The following is a 22,464-nucleotide window of genomic DNA, read 5'->3' as shown; positions in this document are numbered from 1 at the left end:
AGCTGAAGTTAATTTCAAAACATTGCTGAAAGAATAGAAATAGGTGAACCTGAAATAAATTTAAAATATGCTGAAAATACAGAAATGAGAAAAGCTGAAATGAACTGAAATGGGAGAAGCTTCTATGAATTTGAAAACACAGAAATAAATGAAAGCTGAAATTAATTTAAACGTTGCTGAAAGAATAGAAATAGGAAAAGCTGAGAATTAAAAAATACATTTTTTGTAGTAATATAAGGTTTAGTACTAGTTATAGTTGTAATTGTGGAACTAGCAGTGGAAGAAGCAAGTACTAGTTGTACTATTATTTGAAAAAAAAAAATTGTCCAATCCATTACACTGTGGATGTTAACGGGACGCTCCCTGTTTGAGTTCGTCAGGCAGCGTGTTCGTTCTGGTGTATTAGAACCAGCTATGATTCTATTGAGTGTCCAGCCGATGGCGCTAGACCGTCCATGTTGGGTCCCCTCCCCGTTTAAGAGGCCATCCAAACACATGATGCAGAGGCAGACGTTTTTTGCTTTATTCTCAGTTTACTTAACCAATAAAGCTAGTCAAATGTTGTATAATACATACAGAAACTTCTCAAGCACCAAGTTTATGCCCTCAGAAATTGAATCAATCAATAAATATAAAGAATACACACATGAAATGTTGAATATGTGAACAGATGTGGAAACACGAGAGTAACAGATGAGTTGCTTTTCCACCCTCACTCCCTTCTGGACATTTAAAAAAATAGAGCTATATGCCTTAGTCAAAAAAGCCTAACATCCATCACCCGCTGCACGGTTGCCATGGTAATCTGTCAATTTAGATGCAGGTACCCTTTCTGTCGCAACTCATACCGTAAAGCAAAAACAGCTCAATTGTTGGGGGCGTCCTGGTGGGACATTTCCATCACGGCGATTCCTTTGAGCCTTTAGATGACTATCAGTGATCAAAGGTTTGCAGTGAGATGTTCTCCTCTGTGGAAGTCTGGTCCAAAAGACGTAGTTTATGACTAATGCTGCGCACACATGCAGTTGATCATAGACAACTGCAAATATAGGCAAGTTAGCAGAAGCTCTTTAGCAACGTCCACAAGGTACTATTTCAACTTTAATATGTTTCTGAATTGAACGTACAGTATTACAGGACATCATGGAACCGATCGAATGAATGACTCACAATGAAGCAACAGCAGGCGGACTGGAGAATCAGCAAAGGCATCATCGTGGCCATTTTCTCAGTGTGCCTCGTGAACAAGTGAAGAGCCGAGCTGAAGTGAGAGCAGGGCGACGCCCCCACTGACTACAATGAGCAGATGAAGCTTTATGCAGCTTAGACAACTTCTGAACACTCAAACATCTACATTTTATTTGTACTCTTGAGGTGTGGTCATGTTTTCTTTCACACCACCATACATCTGGTACAGAACTGATATGAAGAACGCCAGATTCACAGTCTGTGTTTAAGTCCCTTTTAGGAGGTCCAGCGCCACCAGGTCACCTTCATGCGGTCCCAAACGGCGCCTAAAGAGTCGTAGGCGGGGCGCACGTCCAGGATGGAGAACTGGTAGTTCTCCTTGTTGATTTCTCCGTCGTAGTAGTCGATGACGTAGCGCACCTCCCTCCCGCAGCGGTCGATGATCCAGTCGTGGCGGTCGAAAGGCAGTTCATAGCTAATGAGGAGGAGGAGGAGGAGGAGAGAGATGAAGCCAACAACACAAGATGGTACTCGTCTTCCTACATGAAGTAAGCTGTGTGTGTTGGAGAGACGGCAGACATCTCGAACACTAAAAACCAGCCATTCTTACTTTGGGGGGCGATTGTTCCCTTTTAAAGCAGCATCTCACTTCTCTGAGGCCGACATACGTTCAGAGTAATTAAGAGCAATCATGTTAGTGGGTTGAAAATAATAAAAATAATACATTTTGGGGCGACTTCCCTACACTCAGTGTGCAGAATGCCTCCCTTTCTTTGTACAGGTATCTTCGTCTTGTGTACTGGCCAGGGCCTTAATGCTACACTGGCTACAGGAAGAATCCCTGCATAGGGAGGTAGAGGGAGAGCAGCTCACCCCATCCAGTGGCGGAAGCGGGCCCTGGGGGAGAACTCTTTGGCTTTACCCCCAAACCTCTTCAAGGTCGGCCCACATGGACATTCGCTGCAAGACAACACAAGACACGTCTCGGATAACAGTGTGGTGAATGGACATCTCTCTTGTGGTCAGCAGTCACACACTGACCGCAGCTCCCATGTCAGTGACAGCTGCCCATCAGGATGAACCAACCACACACAGCAGCTCTCACCCTGCGTGCAGCGCCTCCCACTTCAGGATCTCCTGCCAGGCCTGCTCGTTGTTCGTGTTGTGGATTTTGATGATGTTGGTCATATCTTGGGGGCCAAGGTCGTCCTCACGCCAGCGCCATCTAGGTGCAGTGAGTTAGATGGGAGGGACTGAGTTGAAGATGGAGCGCTTTGTGCAGTGGAAGTAAATAAACAGAACATCTGTGCAGCAAACCGAAGGCAAACGGACCACTTTGGGCAACGCTAAGCTAAGCTAGCTGCTAGGCTACTTCCATGTCAACATCTACGGACTGACCCTTTCCGCAGCATGGCGTTCCAGAACATCTGCTCAGATGGGTAAACCCACTTCTTGTCTGTGTCGTGGCGGGGAATGGAGGACTCCTCTCTGGCCAGGGGGAGGGCAAAGGGCTGGTCTGTGGCAGGAACTTGGTTCGGAGGAGGCATCTGTACACATGAGCAGCAGAGACACTTGTAATTTGTTTGATGGCTAAACAATAGTTTTGTGAACCGCAATCCTGTTGTTAGTTCTCCAGTCTAAAGACACTATACAGAACACACATGGATCCATCTCCACATGGCCTTCGTACCATCACTCTCCACCCACCCCACTCTTTTACTACACTATGGTGGTGCAGTTACCATGTTCGATGGGTCGATGTCAGTCTTTGTCCCCTCTGCTGCTTTCATGGGACACTCAACGAAGTCATAGGCCTGGTCCTGATGAGCTGGACCCGGTACCGCCTTGTGCATGGGACACGCCGAGGGAGGAGATGCTGCAGGACACAAGCGCACATGATTGAGGCAGCGCTGGTACAAACAGTAATACCTTAAAACCTCCAATACCAACGTCGACCAAATCTGACAGACGAAGAAAAAGAACATTTCAACGGTCACCTTTTTTGTTTGATGGACAGCAGAATTATACAGTTACCTTTGGGGGGCTGAGCTTGATGCATGGGACACTCTGCAGGAGGAGACACTAAGAGAGGCACACCCAGAATGGCTAATGTCAATATCATTTCACCAATTACTGCTACAGCATCAAAAACTAGTTGTAGAACTAAAAGAAACAACGTTTGTCAGCACCTTTGACAGGCGGGGCTTCTTGGTGCATGGGGCAGCCCTGCGGGGGGGCGGTCATCGTGGCCTCCGCCCGGACCGAGGGAGCAGCAGGTGTGGAAAAGGAAGCTCCCATCCTGCCCTGTCAGATGAGCACACGCACACACGCACGCACGCGCAGTCAGGTCAACTGCTGCGGGTAACCAGGGGCTACGTGCTAACCGCTAGCTATCCGAGGGCAGTCGGCAGCACGGTACCTTCTCCCAATAGATCAATTAACTACGTATGGATTCATTTACTCCACAATAAGCACTTATAAACCATAAGAACTAACGGTACGTCTGTATTTGACAGGTCAGCTCTCGGAGCAAAGTGGTTAATGAGGTTATCCCCTTAGTATGACATCTGATGACATTCCGATGGTCACCTGACATCAAGTAGTACCCTTCAGAATGGCTCAACAACCGGACATCCGATCCGACCCCCAGTTATCCTTCATTAACCTCACGGTGAACGTTAGCATCAAAGCTAAAGTAGTGACGAAATGTATTAAATACGATGGAATGAGGCAGTAAAATGAGTTGGTGAAAGACACGCACGCACATCACGATACTGGTGCTTTCTAGAAGGCTTAGCTGAATAGGAACTGTCATGAATCGTTAAATACCTAGCAGCTATGCTAACGTTAGCCAATGTTAACCGTCCCACCAAAGGTCCTTTAAAAAGGAAACAAATCACGTGAATGGTCTCTGTGTAGTAGCATTATCTGCGGCATGGTGTGAATATAATAAGAGCGACAGAAACTCATAAGATACCTGTGAGAGGAGACGGTCCTGTGTCGGTTTGCTATCCCAATGTCAACGTGCAGGACACGCTGCTGATTATGATTATGTGAGCGCTGCGTAAGACGCTACGTCATCACGTTCTACGCGACACATGGACGTACACATCTGGTAACATCCGGGTGATATGACATCGTTACATAGCTTATTTCAACAACGCAACAGTATTCTCCCTCCCATGTAGTGAGCCCCACGGGAATTTGGAGACTTGGATGTTCATGGAATTCTGTCCATCTCCAAATACGGTCTTATTATATAGATCAATATACAAATAGATCTTTAGAACCTATGAGGCCATATGTGCTAATGGACAGGTAATAAGTGCAGCATCTGTAATAAGGTAATGCAGCTTGGATATTTTTGTGGCTATAGAATAACAGCCCAGAACCACTCCACTCTTCCTTGGGTTAAAACACATACACACAAGTGTCTGATATCAGACTAATAGCATTAAGTCATATTTACTGTATGAACGTGTACAATACATTTTTAGTTCCATTAGAAAATCCATATCTTTACATAATGATAACAACCCCTCCAGGAGTTACAGAACACGGTTTATCTTATTTTTGTAGTGGTGTTTGTCCACTGAACGGCGCCAAAGACTGCTTTAAGTTAACATTTTTTGTAGAATTATGGTAGTAATCAAAATCTGCTTTATTGGTCAAAAATAAGCCCCTATCATTACATGGCAATGCTATTGTTTTAATATTCATACCCATATCATTGTGTAGTTTTGTATGTTTTTGTCACATTCACAGGGGACCTGCAGACCACTTAAATGAGTAGTGCTGGGGCCACCAAAAAGTTCCCCTGCTCTTCCAAACAGGACCTCCAGAGTCTCTGGGACAATTTGAGTCTTCTCTGTCCCTTTGTGTCAGCTGTCCAGTCCAGGTACTCATTTCATTCAGTTCACCAAGACTGGGTAGCTTATTTTAAATGGAAACGAAGAAAGAAAGAAGGTTATTTAACTGGAAAAAAGAGAATCTGAAAATCACACAAACAACACCGATTTCCCAAAAGAACAGTTTGGGGCTTCTCTATTCCTCGGATCCAATGACTTTAAAATCCCTAAAGCTTTTTTCCCAACACAGAACCATATTCAACCAGAGAGTTACTGCTCTTGTCATTCTACATGGATCGATTTCTTTTGTTGTTGTTGTTGTTGTGTTCAGTGATACAGAGAAGTACGTTTAACAAAGAAAAGCAATCCATGATTAATTTTTTTAGATGAGAGCGATTCCATGTTAGAGGCAGGACACAGTGATGCCAAACAAATGTAACCGTCGACCACAACAGATCCACACATTCCTTCAGTTTTATTCCAGGAATTACCACCTCATTAAACCTGTTTGTTTTCTCTGCTTTTATGAGAACTTTCCACAAAATTCAAAGCTCTATTGTTGTTCTGTACCTTTGTGGCTGAGAACACCCACTCTGTCCACAGACTTAATGAGAAATCACTGAGACGTCTCTGTCTTTGGCCCTTGACCCAGGTCTCCAAATTCACGTTGAACATATTGATGCAGGAATCTTTTCTACTTATGCAAGATAGGAACGTAACTGTTGTCCAAGGTGTCCCCTTTGCCTCAGAAACCCCTCTGTGGATGGAGGTTCACTAAATGTGGTTGTAAAGGAGGGAGGTGCAGCTGGTTAAATCTATTTGTGAATGTACAGTGTCATGGCTCAATGTCTGAGTGTGATGTCCCTGCAGCTGTGATACATCGCTGTGGATTGTAGTCCAGGTTTTTCCATAACTGAGCTCTTCCGTCACACTCCACGTTCACTCACACATACAGCTGCCACCTCCTTACGGGACGCTCCCTTTGGTTTCATTCAGGGTTGTGAAGCGTCTTTTCTGACCCGGGACATGCCCTATTTAACGTGGGACATGTGAGTCTTCACTTAGGACATACCCTAGTTAACATGGGACATGCGAGTCTTCACTTAGGACATACCCTAGTTAACATGGGACATGCGAGTCTTCACTTAGGACATACCCTAGTTAACGTGGGACAAGTCCAATTAATCACCGACACAGACTGGCCCTTCAGAAAGTGAATACTGAAGGAGCACAGTGGGCGAGGATACAAACTATTTGATCATATAATTGATCACATCATATAATCATACATAAGTCCACTGTCATGGGCTGCCAGTTGGAATAACAGTGACCAAAGCTGCCTGAGGAGACCTTTCTTACAGCAGCAGGGTCTGACCATCTGGAGCAAAGGAGCATCTAGGAGTTCTTCTCCCGGCAGCTGTAAGGCTAAATAACTTGGTTTTACTTATTTGGATATGAACAACATCTAGCAAGAGTTATCTAAGTAAATGTGTAGCACTGTGAATACATCACATGCCCAGAAACTAATCCAACACGCGTTCCTGCACACAGTTAAACAGGACCAGGTGTCGCCATGTTTCTTTTTGACAAGGTTGTCCGACCTAGCTGCACCAGCTGAGGGGGGTTGAGGGGTGGGGGAGCAGGTGCATGTGGACGTCTCAGGGCCTCTGGTAGATGGAGGGAGAGGTTCCTAAGGAACGCACGGAGACAAGGAAAGATGTGCCACCAGGAGAGATACCAGCGTTGCACAAAGTATCAGGTTCCCCTTTTTGCTTCGCTGATGTTTGACCTTCTCCAGTATGGAGTGTGTCGTCCTGCTGTGCCTGCAAGCCAACCAGCAACAGAAACAGCTTTATTTCTATGGGGGCCCTGCAGCTCGGCCTCCGAGGAGCAGCTGTGTGGGAACGGACAGCTTGTCATGATGAGTGACAGCGGATGGGTGGGGAGGGAGGGGGGCCACTTTCGCAGTTTGAGCTGCTGTCCAGCTGTTACTTGATTATTTATTGATGAGTTCAATGTATTGTGGTCTAGCCCTCCGTGCTGGTTGGACCTGATCCTCAGTTTCTGTCAGTTCATCGAGGTCTGTTTGCAGAATAAAATGACATGAATGCGGCCCCTTCATTGTGAAATCCAGTGAACAGGTCTGACTGCTGACTTACACAGCGTTGTGTTTACGTGGCCATCTGAAGTGATCCCCTGCATGCCTCCCACTGACCTCCACCAGCAGAAAACCAGCTCTGGCTCAGAGTACCTGGGTTGTTTCAGGGGTAAGCAGACTGCCAAGGGCTTCACACCACAGACTGGCTATTTATTCCAAACTGGGATTTTTTTCCTGTGGTTTGGATCTTCCCAGTTTTAGCTGGAAATTACAGTCCCCGCGCCGTCCATGGGGGTGGCCCTGAGCACCAGGGTTTGGCTGAGGAGGAGTGGTGCAGCAACACAGCAACTGTTGCCACGCAACAACAATATGGCCACATAACAGCCGTTTACCACCATTACTGCTGATTTTAGGGAATACAAGAAATCAATCTAAAGTGTGCGCAAATCAAGATAAGACTATTAAAGTTAGGACATTCTCTGAACCCATCAGACGTCTAATTAGTTTAGTAGTGTGTGGCACAAAAGTAGAATAAAGAAATCGGGGCTAAGTGATAAAGCTGCGCTTGACTTAGTGTGACCTGCTCATCGCGGATTAATCGGTTGCACGTTTGCCGAGTCGCGCTGAGAAGGAGGCGCTGAGGAGGAGGCGCTGAGTCGGTCCAGGAGCACACATCTGGGATCAGTGCACGTCCACGGCTTTCTTAAGTAGACCACGCTGTCCATCACAGATTCACTGATGCAGAAACGGAGAAGACGCCGCGCGCAGCATATTTCTCACCTGTTACGGTTCAGCTGGCTAACGACCATGTAACGGTAATGGAGTATCCATGGTAACGGTAATGGAGTATCCATGGTAACGGAGAAGCTGCTCACAGACAGACAGTGATTTACACAGAGTCCACACCTCAAACAAATGTCCCCCTGGAGCAAAACTATTTGAGGTAGCCGAAAAAATAATGTGATTGTGAGAGAAACAACACTCTACTGAACACATGTGTCAACATTGTAAAGTTTAAATGGTGTCTCTAGCTGAAAGATTAGAAAAGCTGAAAAAGTTGATGATTTTAACTAATATAAATTAAAGAAAGCTGAAAGTCATAAGACCCTTCTCCTGAAGGAGCTGAACATTTGAATATTTGAATGGTCTTAATAGCCGAAAGTGTTGAAAGGGGGCGCCGAAGAAAGAGAATAAGTTGAATAAAGATTCAAAGAACAGTTCTCCTACAGACCCGTGGGCTCTGTAGGAGAACTGCAGGGCCAACAGGTCTAAAACAAAACCAGTTCTTCTGCCAACCTGTAAACATGTTGAAATCTGCTGTGAAGATGGGCATCTTCACTTCGGGGTCTGTGGGGATGGACTTGCTTCAAGGGACCATTTTAGAATCTGCAGCTCTTAGGCATCTTTGAGGTGGGTTCCTGAAGAGACTGAGGGTTTCGTGGTGGTCCTCCTGCCAAGCGTGTGAGGGCCATCTGGCCTTCAGGGACATCGTTCCGTAATTCTGAATTTCTGCAGACTACGCCTTTTGGGAATTAGCCCCGATTCCTTTTCGTAATGGTTGAAGTCATCTCCTAGGTTGGGCGACCAATCCAGAAGCAAGAAAATAAATACGACACTCATCTGGTGCCATCCAACATCTGCACGCTGCACTGTCCCTGTGGAGTGGTTTTCCACTGGAGGCCAGCTCTGTCCATGCAGCAGCAGCGTAAACACAGGCGCTTCCACAGCAGAGCTCTGGTTCTTGTGGCCTCCGAAGGGCCTTTTTATAGATGTTCATAGCAGTGGGTTACAGCTCTGTGGCAAGATGTACTATTTGCTGCACTGGTTTGGTCTAACAGACAGGCTGCTGATGTCATCCGCTGTGATGAAGCTCAACTGTAACGCAGATGCAGGGCACTTTAGTTATCTATGCTTAAAACACACCATCGGTGGGTAGATAATATTGAAGTACAAATACAATATAAACTTTATTATATGTTTTTAAATGGGCCATTGGGTTAACCGCCTGTAGACAACCAGTGCCCAATCCGAGGGGGCTCGTTACCTGAACAAAGTCGCCAGATGCGTGTGCTATTGGTGAGCGTGTAGAAGAGATTAGGCAGTGGCCATTTGTACCTCACGGACCGTTTTCATGTTAGACGATATTTAGTGGACCGGTCTTGGAGGTGTGGCGGGTAAACACAACAAAATATCCCGCCGGCGGCGTGGGGGTGTCTCTGTCTGCTGGTGGGCACAGCGAGAGGTGGACAATTGTAAATGTGAAAAATTAATTAGGAGAGGATCTGAAAAAAGGGCAGTTTTGACCAGTCCAACATTGGCTTAAATTATTCCAAGCTACCAGAGAAAGACAGCAGTCACCAGTTCATCTGAGAGACCCTTTGCTCTGTAACTCAACTCTGCAGAATTTGATGCTTCAGTTTTCATTGAAAGTTTCAAAATCTTCTGTTAAACAACTTCTCAGGTTTATGGTTGTATTCCAATTTTCTATTAGAACATGTTTGGATGCGGTTCATCAGAGTTTCATTTGAATCATATTTTCAGATCAAGAGGTGTAGTATAACAGGAAGAAGACTGCTTTGGGTTACCTAAGGTACCACCAACACAGGACTTTCACCCTTCAGTTATTTAAAAGTCATGTTTTTGACCTAAGTTACATTATTTACACTTTACTTTGTATCCATCTTTATTTTTAGCCCAAACATGATGTTTTTCCTAAACCTCAGTAAGTGCTTTCATAGCCCAAACCTAACGACGTGGCTTGAAATGAAAAGCCCAAAATGTGTCACCGTGACCCACAACAAACATCTCAAACCACTGGTACGGTTACAGGGCCATTCGGCACAATGAGTGCTTTTGATACTGCACACGTTATAGCACGCATGTTATAGTTCTAAAACTTGTGCTTTTACTTGATTAACACTTGCACTTAATTAAAATAATTAAAAAAAACGTTTCTACACAGTCTTTAGAACACTGCTAGCGGCTGATGTGAAGCAAACGTTATGCTGTCTTTAGGTAAATGAAAAACAGTTGCGTTATACATGCGTGGATCATTCGCTGCATGGCGCATTGGGCAAATGCTGATAATCACGTGCAGTTTTCTCTGAAAACGGTAAAAGAATGCAGGGGACGCCCTCTGATCCCAGCAGTTGCCTCGGTGAAATGAAGGCCATGTGTATGTACATGTGTGCAGCCCACATTGATGCTTTTTGTAGTTCTGCAGGCACATGTTAGGAGGTATTTATTAAGCATGCATACCACACACACACACACACACACACGTACTAGCAGATGTGGACTTCTGAAGCCTTCCTCGTGATGTTCAGTACATTGGCAGAGTCTTAATGGTTTGAAAAGCCTTTTATTTTTAATTTAATCTCCTGCTATCCTTTATTCATTTCTAGCCCATAGCCTTCCGTTTTATTTTATTACTATATTTACATTTTAAATCTATAAATTGAACATGCCATTTCACGCCAATTGAACATGTTTTTTGTCTTTTTGTCTTGTTGTCTATTGTCTCATTGTCCGATGTTATGCACCAACCGCAGCGTCAAATTCCTTTGATGTCGGACATATTTTGGCATTAAATGTTCCTGATTCCTAGAATCGTTCCTTCCTTGAAAGGAGTCTGACCAAAGCTTCCCAACTGGCTGCTGAGGGAGGCAAACCACCCCTGTACAGTGCGTTCCATATTGAACCAAGCCCAAAGTGTGCAGTGCAGTGGGCCAATGGTGACCCGGGCTGAAGGAGTCTACACAGCTTAATGATGTTGGAGCCGGTGGCATCAAGAATTCCCATATGTGAGAGTTCAGTTATTTAAAAGTCTGGTTATTGACGAGTGCTCTGCACTGATGTTTGTTTACTTTGTTTACATCTTCTTCTTTTTTAACCCAACCATGATTTTTCCTAAACGTCACTAAGTGGTTTCATAGCACAAACCCAACAACGTTAGAATTGATGTTTTCCAGAGATCGAGGCCAGCTATTGGATATGTGAGCATATTCTGTTTACACTAACTATCTACACATTCTTCTGGAGAAGTTCCTCAACTTATTTACGTCCTATTTATTTATGTTATATCTATATTCATGTTGTGGATGTGCGCCACTGCACAAAGGTTGTGGCCAACAAAAATGCCCATGAGTTCCAGTGGGTTCTTCAGTGAGAGGCTTTCATCATGGAAGGAAGGAGCATCTCAAACCACTGGTTCAACACAATCATTATGGCTGGCTACATGTTTTCTTCTTTTACTCAAAGGATTCATTTCAATCCCTTTTGTGGACAAAGGGTTGTGGAAATGGTTTTGGAAGGGTTCCTCTCCATCTCCAACAACACAACTAGAAAATAGATTGCGAGATGAATTTATTGTTTGGACTTCGAAGACTGGTTTGCAAACACACACACACACATAAATAAAGGAAAAAACAAGTCAGTAACGTAACCCAGATCTGATTTGCATTGTTTTTCTCTGGCATCAGCTAAATGTCAAATGACACAAAGAGCTTCTGTTATCACTTAATCTAAAATGTGGTTTGAATGTGTCGCTGCTTTTATTCTCCTGTGGCGTTTTCAACCAAAACAAGAAAACAAGAAAAACAATAACAGGAAACTACTTTTGACAGGCTCGGCTTTATGGCTGGCTTCATAATAACATAGTCAAGTCACCTGGTGGTAGTTTAAGGTGTGATGTCACAGCAGGTGTTCAGCTACCTGCTGTGACATCACTGTTGGCCTGCGGCCAGAAGTGCAGCATGCTGGGGGTTTTCCAGCGCCAGTGTTGTGCTCTTTGGGATTCAGCTGTGATCACAGTGTTGCATCCGAGCGACTTGCAGTAGTAATGTAGTAATGGTAATGACGCTATAAGGCATGCATTACCAGTTCTCTCTACTGACAAGGGGGCGCCTCCTCGGGTCCTGTAGAAGTCTATGAGAAAAGGACTACTTCTGAATGTAAGACATAAGTGTATGATCTGAATATCCAGTGTCTAGTCTTTTCAATTCAGCATTTTTGTTAAGGACAGAGTACGCAGAGGCAGGCAGGAGGACTCAAATGCAGACTTTTAATCTACTAACTCCAAAACTACAAAAGACAGAAAGGCCAACAGGAACAAAACGCAGAGGGGAACCAGGAGCATGCATCCATGCATGCATGCAGAACATCCATGGACTACAGGCTGCAGGCTACATACATGCAATGAGACACAAGACACACAGGGCTTAAATACACAGGGAGGTGCAGGTGATTGGAACCAGGTGGAAACAATCATGGACACTGCAGACAGTCACAGGACAAGGCAGGAAGAGAAGTTGACACAGGGACACAAGAGCCATGTCTAAAGTTCAAACCAGTTCAATAGTTATACTATTACTAGTTACTAGTTATAACAATTATTATTGGTACTAACAATATGAATAGTAACAATCAAATTCTTTTCAAAACAAATATGATACTGTGAAAATAACAGTTTTATTAAAAATATTGAAATAAAGGTACGGGTAGTGTCCTTTAACTTTAGTTATAGACGCCTCAGCCAATTCACATACTGTGGAATTTGAGACTCTGAGGCTTTAAGTAAGAAAACATGTGTTCTTCTGAGCAAAGTGTAAAAAAAAAAAGATTGCCAGATCATTTTGCCAGGAGAAACCGCCAGACATCAAACTTTACATCAGGAAGTGTAAACACCTTCATCCGCAGCCAACGGGGTCAGAGTGCCATGCAGCCTGAGAGCATTCACCGTTCCATTCCCGTCTGACATGTTATTTCTCATAGAGTCGCCTCTCTAAATGTGTTATTCCCAGTCAAAAACCAGTGTCTCCGTCACACAGTTACGTCGATTGAATTTCCCCGGCATGGGATCAATAAAGTACTAAAGTAGGAATAAAGTATTGATCTGATCTTCTTCAATCTGCAATCTGGGTGTTTAGAAATGGCAGCATGTTTTCACTGCCCTTGTTGCCACATGCATTTGCACGGGGGTGTTGAACAGCGATGCATGCAAAAGCTATGCTAAGTTCAATATTTACACTGCAGCAAATGGCTGCAGAGTCTTGTGATTATCCCCCAAGGGTTTGTCAATACATTTGGCACCTTTAACATTACACATTAAATGTTACCATTGCAATGGTGGATTTAACAAAATGTACGTTTGTCCATGTATTCATGCGGTCAGTAAAGAACACACACACAGTGGTCTCAGCTGGCGGTCTTGGCTCCAGTGGTTCATGCTATTTTCCTTCACTCTACATTCAATGTGAGCCGAACCCAGCGGTTGAAACCAAGCAAACAGTTCAGAAGTAAAAGGATGATTTACTGGCAGACCATATGTTCCTGGTCCCAATCAATCATGGCTGACACCAAAACACTGCTGTCTCTCTCCCTCTGTCACTCACCCTTTCCAATGCACCCTGTGGGTTTGAGTGTGTGTGTGTGTGTGTGTGTGTGTGTGTGCCCCTTCCACCCTGGTGGTAGTGAACACCTCCTGTACCTGAGCAGCTAGTGTGAACTTGACGGCTGCTGTTTGCTTTGGTTTCCATTCAGACCTTCCCTGTGCTGTCTCAGCGGGTGGATGTGTGTGTCCACACACACTGACAGGTGGTGAAAGACCACGCAGCGCTGCCTGAGGGACACACAAAAAGCCGTCTGCGCACACGCCTCAGATACTGCGTCGGTGGGAATGGAAACCAGAGCAATGCTTCGCAGGGAGGCGGAGGCTATAAGTCCAACATGCCTTTACTAGTAGAAATAGAGTATGGGGTTACATCAAAGTGCTTTTCACACCTTACATTTTGTGGTAAAAGAGGACCTGTTGCAGGCCAACAAAGTTTGTTTCAGAGATGCTTACAGAACACCAACCGCCTCAAAGTAATACATCACATTTTCCATCATATTACTGGATCTACAACTGCAGTAAAATATGTAGTGCATCTGTTGAGCTCTGTTATAACCGTTGACAGAGAGCTAAACCCTGGAATCACCATCTGCCACACTACAGAGCTTTATGCTGAAGCCAGTCGGCCAATCGGTGAGGGGCGTCGCCTCAGGGCTCGTCCTGTAGCTTTGACTGCAAACAGACGCTTTATTCTTCAGGGCCGCTGGTCAATGAGCTGCTGCCATGAGCAGATGCATGGGCTTGTGAGTGTGTGTGTGTGTGTGTGTGCTTGCATTTTGTTTCTAGTCATTTCGGGTAATTCAAGTTAGTGCCAGATGAATACAGTCCCCCAGATTACAGACGTTGTAATCCAAAGACTTCATCCAGAGGAACTCAATTCACATCTCCTCATGAAATAAACAGAGCCGGTTAGGACGGAGTGATGTCACAGGATGGACAGCGGGGGAACCCCTGTTGTGAGTCATTGCAAACTCTCCAGACCTAAGGACCCAACCTTATAACAGGGATGGAGTGGCAGCTACCATTTCAAGCACATCCATTGGCTGGGTCCCACACAGTGGATACACACCAGGGTGCCAACATGAAGGTCACGACCCTCCCGACAGGCCAATGGCGTGGAAGCAGGTGCACGGCGACATCTAGCACCTGAAGGATTCCTACATTGAAGTTATCTCTTGTGATAAGATTACGAAATATTATAATTATAAATATAATGGGCTCAGCGCCCCAAGATACGCAATGAGAAGATCTCCCCCACTTGTGATGTCATCAGGCCATCGGGACCTGGGGTAGATGCTCAGGCTCTGAAGCTTGAGCCTAACCCTTTCAGTGGACTTGTTGGGAGGGGGGGGGGGGGGGGGGGGGGGTACAGTTACTCATAATTTGTATTTGAAATACGTAACGCTGGTTCAAGGAATATTATGTTATATTAAAGTGGAATAATAAATACAGTAGAGGGTGTAATATTGTGTTGAAGTGGGTAGTATAATACTACCTTGTAATACAAAGAGCACCATGTCATGTTTTTAGCTTAAAGGGGATGACCTGAATGCATCTGTCTGAATACATGATTCATTGTCCTCTGTGCTGCGGGGGGGGGGGGCCCCGGCCTATTCATGCCTGTCAGCGGCATGATGTAGCCACATGGGGGACAAAGCGCTGACTCGTGGCCCTGACATCCTCCTCACTGACGACCTTTGACCCATTATAGAAGAGGGTTGTCTCCCTGAACAGAGATTTTCCTGCTGTCTGACGGCCGGGCGGCACAAAAAGCTGTCTGCCCCCCCCCCCCCCACCAGGGACAACAACACTTCCTGTCACTACATGGCTATATTGGCAAACCCCCATATCCGTCTTCCCCAAACAGTCATCTTCCCATTACAACCCAAGGCTCCCTTACCACACTCCATGGTCTTCACCAGGTGATGGGGTTTGTCCACATGGTTTAGTGGGAGGATGTGAATGGCTTCCATTCTTAGGTCATGCTGTGGAGGTCCCGTCCAGCGACAAGGACTGTGGGATGCGTTCGAACGCCAATGAGCAAAGATAACAAGTGACCACCTTATTATTAACACTTTACCTGTGCGGCTCATTGTTTTACTACATAAAGCTGGAGCTTGTCCTTGGACTCGGGAGGCAACAATCCAAACTGTGTAGGTCCCTGTTGCAATGCCTGGCCTTTAGAGGGTGTAGGTGAACGGGAGCATTCATTTTATGTCATCGGCGTAGACTTAAAAATGACTTTCCTAACTTTGTAGAAATAACATTTTACAACCAAATATATTAAAGTCATTATTAAAGCATCCTGTATCAAATATTGTCAGAATTAGAAACACGAGTTGAGCGCTCCCAAACTGATGAAAACACTTATATTTGGCTTTGTTTTCAGCTAGAAAAGTTACAATCTGCATGCATATACTAAGGACAGAAGACTCTGCAGTAGAATCAGATATTCATCTGCCCTGGATGGGCAACGCTATGTGACGTGAAAATCAACAGGGAATTGGACCCTTATCACATTGTATTAATGAGCAAAACACATAATATGCTAGAATGTCCATGGGAAAAGACAATTAAACAGCACAACGTTCTTTCTACAGTAAGCTTGTACTCATCAACTCATTTTCAGAGGTTTTTCAATATTAAAAAAACCGTCGTGAAATAAGGCATCAACCTCTGTCTCTGCTGAGGACTCCTCTGGCGTCGCAAACACGCGTTTAGGTTTGATTGCATAGAATTTTATGGGAAAATAAATGAGGCGCTGGATTCATTCTCTCAGTCTGCATGTGTCGTTTCAAGTCTCCTTCCATTCAGCATGATGTTCATTTAGTAAAGTATGGTCCATCTAGAGACAAACACACCTCAGGGGATGCTAGGGGGCGGGGCTTGCTGTAATTGTCAGGTTTCTACCAGAGGCGCTTCCTTCTCCACGTCCCTCCCTCACATTTCAAATACGATGCGTTCTGTTCGTTGCTCTGGAAAAGTCAACATGGCGACAGCCTTCATCACAGTTGGCATTGGCTGATTTCCGCCCACAAGCGACGCCACAATAACTCTGTCCACTTGTTATAAACAGTCGATGAGACAAAACGTCTGATTAGCAGTCCCAAGCTAAAAAGGGATGGGAACCAATGGCTGTTAGCTCATCTTTTTTTTGAGAAGGACTTTTATTGTGGTTTTATTACCCCTAAAGTCTTTATTTATCAAATAAATAGATCAAAATAAATGGTGAGAAAATGTGTGAAATTGAAAGAAAAATAAACTGTACTGGAGCTGATGTATCCAGTGATGATCTGTAACATTAAGAAATGGATCTTTTCTGTTTCTTCAAAAAACCTATAGACTATTAGTATTAATTATAATTACGACTAAACATACTTTATCCCTAATTTATCGCTATCACCTTTGGTTCATTTTTTAATGGACTTTAGATATCTGACAAAAAGATGTTACTAAATTGTACATGTTGAATTTTCATTGTAATAACTATGTGTGCTTTTTCAAATAATAGAAGAAAAAAAAAAAATTGCAATGACTTTCAAGTAACAAGATTACTCTATCAGCCAAAAGCAAAAAAAAATAAAGTTATATCTGTGCAAGAAACGGACATATTTGGCAGAACATAGTGTATAGGGGCTGTATTTAACCTGAATTGCACTGAATGTGCAACCTGTGCAAAAAATAATACATTCAGTGCGGATATGTACGTCTCTCAATACGGATAAAATCTCAGCTGTTATCAGTATTGGTGGCTGCAATAAGCCTGCTTTCTACGACCAATCACACGTCCGCTCTAAATGCTCATTTGCATATTCTAGAACGCCTCACTGTGATCCCAGGGAAACAACCGTGGGCATAGAACGTTCCACCACCCTCCGTGTTCCGTGTTCCGTTCTCCACACATGAGAACACACTCTGGCACATTCAGTCAGTCAGTTGCAAGACTTGCACACACACACACACAAGTTCTGGTCCAGCCCAAATTGTGATTGTGAGAAGGCCACGATGGATGTTCTTTTACGTAAAAAGGCTCGAGGTGAGTGAGGAATCCAGACAGATGTCTGCGTTCACTGGTGTTGATGATTTATTGGACTTGTCAGGGGCAGAAGGCTCTAATTTAGAGTGGCTACTTTGAAAGATACTGTTTGGGCATTTTTCTTACTGTTTCTTTTGAGTCTGAGCCGTGAAAGGATAAAATAAGACCCTTTTAATGCAGTTGGAGATTTTAGTTTACTACAAAATGAATGTTTTTTTCCTGTTTTCCTTCCTCTGTAGATGAAAACACAAGCTTGGTTAAAGTCTTGTCAAAGAGCACAAAGATCAATCTCACCTCAGCGTCCAGCTCAGCAGTCACTGGTAAGCGTCCCATCATCAGTTCACTGAACACGGGCTTCACACTGTGGTGGGAGATGTCCTCTGGTCTTCTACTTCAGCTGGGCTCTTGGTGTATTTAGCTAAATAAACGTCCTTATAGCGATATGAATGCAGATGCTTTGGTTTTCCCTCAGGATTTAAAATATCTGTCTCTCACATTATTTCAACGGGGGTTTTGTAGTTTGTTTTACGTGTATGTGTAAAAGACCACAGTATCCGCCTTATAACAAAACCTAAAATAAAAAACAACCAACATAGAATGATGGGCGATATTGAGAAGACACGTATGTGAAGTTCAATTGTTAATTGAGGGGACACACATGAACATTTTGAACTATTATTCTGCAGAGTTGTTTTCCATTATTGAGCCAGCGTTCTTTTTTTGGAGGATCTGCTAGAAATGATCAAATATTCACTTAAAGATTCAGCTGAGCAGAAAAGACACCGTTTTGTGGTTTGGTTTGAGGGGTTTTCTGTCCACGTCGGTGTTGGTGTGACTGTCACCAAAGGACCATGCTGTGTGTTGTTGCTCATCTGTAGGAAGCTGCATCACCACTGTGGGGGTCGTTTGCCTAAACCAAGGAGCCAAGAGGAAGGTCGACGATGCTGAGGAAGGACAGAGTAGGAAGAGGAGACTGGTCACCGAGGACGTTAAGGAGGAGCCAACCATCAAGAGTCAAGAAAAGACAAAACCCAGAGAGGAGGCAGCGTCAGTCACTGGTAAGCGTCCCATCATCAGTTCACTGAACACGGCCTTCACACTGTGGTGGGAGATGGGCTCTGGTCTTCTATTTCAGCTGGGCTCTTATCTAAACACACCGGGTTCCACATTATTATGCAAATTAAACATTCATTGTGTTGTTAAACTGGTGGATGGTATTGGGTCTCAGGGCCATTTGGATGATTGAAATCAATCTCCGACACTTGTAATAATTAGTTTGTCGGGTGAGGCCAATCAAAGGAAAACTACTTGAGAAGGATGTTCTACATTATTTAGCGAGCCACATGTTTCAGGCAAAATGTTGTGGTTTGGTTTGAGGGGTTTTCTGTCCACGTCGGTGTTGGGGTGACTGTCACCAAAGGACCATGCTGTGTGTTGTTGCTCATCTGTAGGAAGCTGCATCACCACTGTGGGGGTCGTTTGCCTGAACCAAGGAGCCAAGAGGAAGGTCGACGATGCTGAGGAAGGACCGAGTAGGAAGAGGAGACTGGTCACCGAGGACGTTAAGGAGGAGCCAACCATCAAGAGTCAAGAAAAGACAAAACCCAGAGAGGAGGCAGCGTCAGTCACTGGTAAGCGTCCCATCATCAGTTCACTGAACACGGGCTTCACACTGTGGTGGGAGATGGGCTCTGGTCTTCTACTTCAGCTGGGCTCTTATCTAAATACACCGGGTCCCACATTATTATGCAAATTAATCATTCATTGTGTTGTTAAACTGGTGGATGGTATTGGGTCTCAGGGCCATTTGGATGATTGAAATCAATCTCCGACACTTGTAATAATTAGTTTGCCAGGTGAAGCCAATCAAAGGAAAACTACTTGAGAAGGATGTTCTACATTATTAAGCGAGCCACATGTTTCAGGCAAAATGTTGTGGTTTGGTTTGAGGGGTTTTCTGTCCACGTCGGTGTTGGTGTGACTGTCACCAAAGGACCATGCTGTGTGTTGTTGCTCATCTGTAGGAAGCTACAACCCCTCTGTGGAGGTCGTTGGGCAGAACCAAGGAGCCAAGAGGAAGGTCGACGATGCTGAGGAAGGACCGAGTAGGAAGAGGAGACTGGTCACCGAGGACGTTGAGGACATTAAGGAGAAGCCCACCAAACAACGTCAGTTGTTTTAGACTTTATCACATTCAGGGTCAAATTCAAATTGGCATTACCGTCGTAGGATGGGTAGAGTTTAGGTGACTTCTAGTCGCTGTCGCTCACTAATGTGTTAAAACAACATGTTTTTGTCTGCAGAAGAGTTTGAAGCCAAATATAAGGAACTGGATCACATTGATCACGGACGATTTGGAACTGTGTTTGCCGGCTACCGCAGAGCCGATCACCGACCCGTAAGCGTCGCACACGAGTTCCCCAACACACACACACACACACACACACACACGCACACGCGCTAACAAAAGTATTGTTTCTATCTCGCAGGTTGCCATTAAACACATCTTAAATGAAGACGTCTGGTTAACACATAAGGTGAGTGGGCAACGCCTGCTGCTGTTAAAATGACACCGTTTGTTTGTGAGTGTATCACGGAGGCATCTCTCTAACCCTAACCACAGGACACCAATGGGAACACAATCTCCATAGAGGTCGCCATCTTGTTGAAGCTGTCGGCCGAGTCAGAGGGGACATCGCCATCCCTGCTGGACTGGTACCAGTTGGAGAGGGAGCTGGTGCTGGTGATGGAGAGGCCGATCTACGCTAAGAGTTTCAGGAGCTACCTCAGAGCGGAAGGACTCTCCATGACGGAAGAAGAGGTCAAGGTGAGCGATCAGCTCAGTCACAGCGATGAAAGTGCGTCGACTCGTCCTCTTCTGATCCCTCGTCTCTCTCTTTTCGTCCGTCAGATCATACTCAGGCAGCTGGTGGATGTGGCACTCAATCTAAAGAGCAACGGCATTTTCCACCGTGACATAAAGACAGACAACATGCTGATTGAGACGTGCTCTATTGTCCCTCGGGTTCTCCTCATCGACTTTGGGATGAGCTGCTACGACGAGGGGAGCCAGAGACACTCTGAGTATTTCGGTAAGACGTCCGGCTTGCTTCTGTTCTCCACCCACCCGTCTGTGACTCGTCTCATTCTCACTGTCTCTTTTCATGATGTCTGTGTGTTCTAGGGAGTGTGCCCCCCCCGGAGGTTTACGGTGAATGTGGGTACACAGCAGAACCCACCACAGTGTTTCAGATCGGAACGGTGCTGTTTGATGCCCTCCACGAGGAGAAGAACGTGTTCAACACGCCCAAGTTCTTTATGGGTGGTCAGTCTCTCCCCAAAGAGATGTCCACAGGTAAGAACGTTATACACACACACACAAATCTGCTCCTTTTATTTCAAGTTCTGATGATGGTCTTTACCTTTCTTCTCCTTCTCTCTCCAGACTGCTACGACTTCCTCAAGAAGTGCCTCAGAAAGTATCCCGCCACCCGTCCAACGCTGGAGCAGCTCAGAAATCACCAGTGGCTCAGATAACCGGATAAGAACGCACCACACACACACACATATAGATAACATTACATAGGGATGCACTAAAACATATACATATATAATATATATGTATATATACAAACAAACATAGAGATATACACAAAGATACATAAATATATAAATAATATATATATATATAAATAGATACAAAATACATATATAAATATATACCCACTAAAATATAGATATACACAAGATACATGAATATATATATATATATATATAAAAATACATACAAAATGCATATATAAATATATACCCACTAAAATATAGATATACACAAGATACATGAATATATATATATATAAAAATACATACAAAATGCATATATAAATATATACCCACTAAAATCAAAATATACACAAGATACAAGAATATATACATATAAAAATACATACAAAATACATATATAAATATATACCCACTAAAATATAAATATACACAAGATACATGAATATATATATATATAAAAATACATACAAAATACATATATAAATATATACCCACTAAAATAAAAATATACACAAGATACAAGAATATATACATATAAAAATACATACAAAATACATATATAAATATACACCCACTAAAATATAAATATACACAAGATACATGAATATGTATATATAAATATACATACAAAATACATATATAAATATATACCCACTAAAATATAAATATACACAAGATACATGAATATATATAGATATATATAAAAATACATACAAAATACATATATAAATATATACCCACTAAAATAAAAATATACACAAGATACAAGAATATATACATATAAAAATACATACAAAATACATATATAAATATATACCCACTAAAATAAAAATATACACAAGATACAAGAATATATACATATAAAAATACATACAAAATACATATATAAATATATACCCACTAAAATATAAATATACACAAGATACATGAATATATATATATATATAAAAACACATACAAAATACATATATAAATACATACAAACTAAAATATAGATATACACAAGATACATGAATATATATATATATATATAAAAATACATACAAAATACTAAATAATAATAAATACATACACATACATAATAAATACATACACACTCTAACATACATATATATATACATTCACACATATATATATTTGTATATGTATATATATATATATACATACACATATATATACATATATGTACATATAAATACATATTGTCGGGATTCCACCTTCATCCCGTTCAACACCACCTCCCACTCAATCCCACTCCCCTCCCGCTCATTCAATCACCAGATCCCTGTTACCTGACTACTAATCATCTTCACCTGAGCCCAATCACCAGCACTCCTTT

General features: G+C 43.4%; 2 protein-coding genes and 1 long non-coding RNA gene across 4 annotated transcripts; 2 read left to right on the top strand and 1 right to left on the bottom strand.

The window, feature by feature from the left end:
- Positions 1-1,088: 1,088 nt before the first annotated feature.
- On the bottom strand, positions 1,089-4,315 carry LOC119198895 (holocytochrome c-type synthase). Of its 2 annotated transcripts, none has more exons than XM_037456481.2 (8): positions 4,166-4,315; positions 3,378-3,492; positions 3,223-3,270; positions 2,931-3,064; positions 2,587-2,735; positions 2,294-2,413; positions 2,062-2,148; positions 1,089-1,663 (listed from the first exon to the last, which is right to left on the bottom strand). In XM_037456481.2, the coding sequence occupies exons 2-8, from the start codon at positions 3,484-3,486 to the stop codon at positions 1,465-1,467; spliced, it is 846 nt and encodes a 281-aa protein (XP_037312378.2). In that variant the 5' UTR covers positions 3,487-3,492; positions 4,166-4,315; the 3' UTR covers positions 1,089-1,464. The 2 variants fall into 2 exon arrangements, with proteins under 2 accessions (XP_037312378.2, XP_037312379.2); XM_037456482.2 differs by having other exon boundaries at positions 3,378-3,487; positions 4,166-4,274.
- A 13,483-nt stretch (positions 4,316-17,798) lies between these two features.
- On the top strand, positions 17,799-19,715 carry LOC134107471 (uncharacterized). The gene is made up of 4 exons (XR_009942743.1): positions 17,799-17,881; positions 18,440-18,619; positions 19,013-19,192; positions 19,586-19,715. It is a non-coding gene; the product is annotated as an uncharacterized LOC134107471 (long non-coding RNA).
- A 76-nt stretch (positions 19,716-19,791) lies between these two features.
- Positions 19,792-21,098, top strand: LOC134107520 (serine/threonine-protein kinase pim-3-like). The gene is made up of 7 exons (XM_062559371.1): positions 19,792-19,795; positions 19,865-19,959; positions 20,051-20,098; positions 20,185-20,388; positions 20,473-20,653; positions 20,746-20,916; positions 21,007-21,098. The coding sequence occupies exons 1-7, from the start codon at positions 19,792-19,794 to the stop codon at positions 21,096-21,098; spliced, it is 795 nt and encodes a 264-aa protein (XP_062415355.1).
- The last annotated feature ends 1,366 nt before the right edge of the window (positions 21,099-22,464 follow it).

This window comes from Pungitius pungitius, chromosome 19 (assembly GCF_949316345.1).
Source record: "Pungitius pungitius chromosome 19, fPunPun2.1, whole genome shotgun sequence".
NCBI lineage: Eukaryota > Metazoa > Chordata > Actinopteri > Perciformes > Gasterosteidae > Pungitius > Pungitius pungitius.
The sequence above is the reverse complement of the archived record's forward strand: the minus strand, read 5'-3'. Positions and strand labels throughout refer to the sequence as shown.

Excerpts from the sequence above, each read along its gene's own strand:
- LOC119198895 (XM_037456481.2), bottom strand. The coding sequence starts at position 3,486 with ATGGGAGCTTCCTTTTCCACACCTGCTGCTCCCTCGGTCCGGGCGGAG. Across the intron at positions 3,271-3,377 it reads AGAAGCCCCGCCTGTCAAAG|TGTCTCCTCCTGCAGAGTGT; the intron begins GTGCTGACAAAC and ends TGCCTCTCTTAG. Across the intron at positions 2,736-2,930 it reads ACATCGACCCATCGAACATG|ATGCCTCCTCCGAACCAAGT; the intron begins GTAACTGCACCA and ends TCATGTGTACAG.
- LOC134107520 (XM_062559371.1), top strand. Across the intron at positions 20,099-20,184 it reads ACGTCTGGTTAACACATAAG|GACACCAATGGGAACACAAT; the intron begins GTGAGTGGGCAA and ends CCCTAACCACAG. Across the intron at positions 20,654-20,745 it reads GAGACACTCTGAGTATTTCG|GGAGTGTGCCCCCCCCGGAG; the intron begins GTAAGACGTCCG and ends TGTGTGTTCTAG.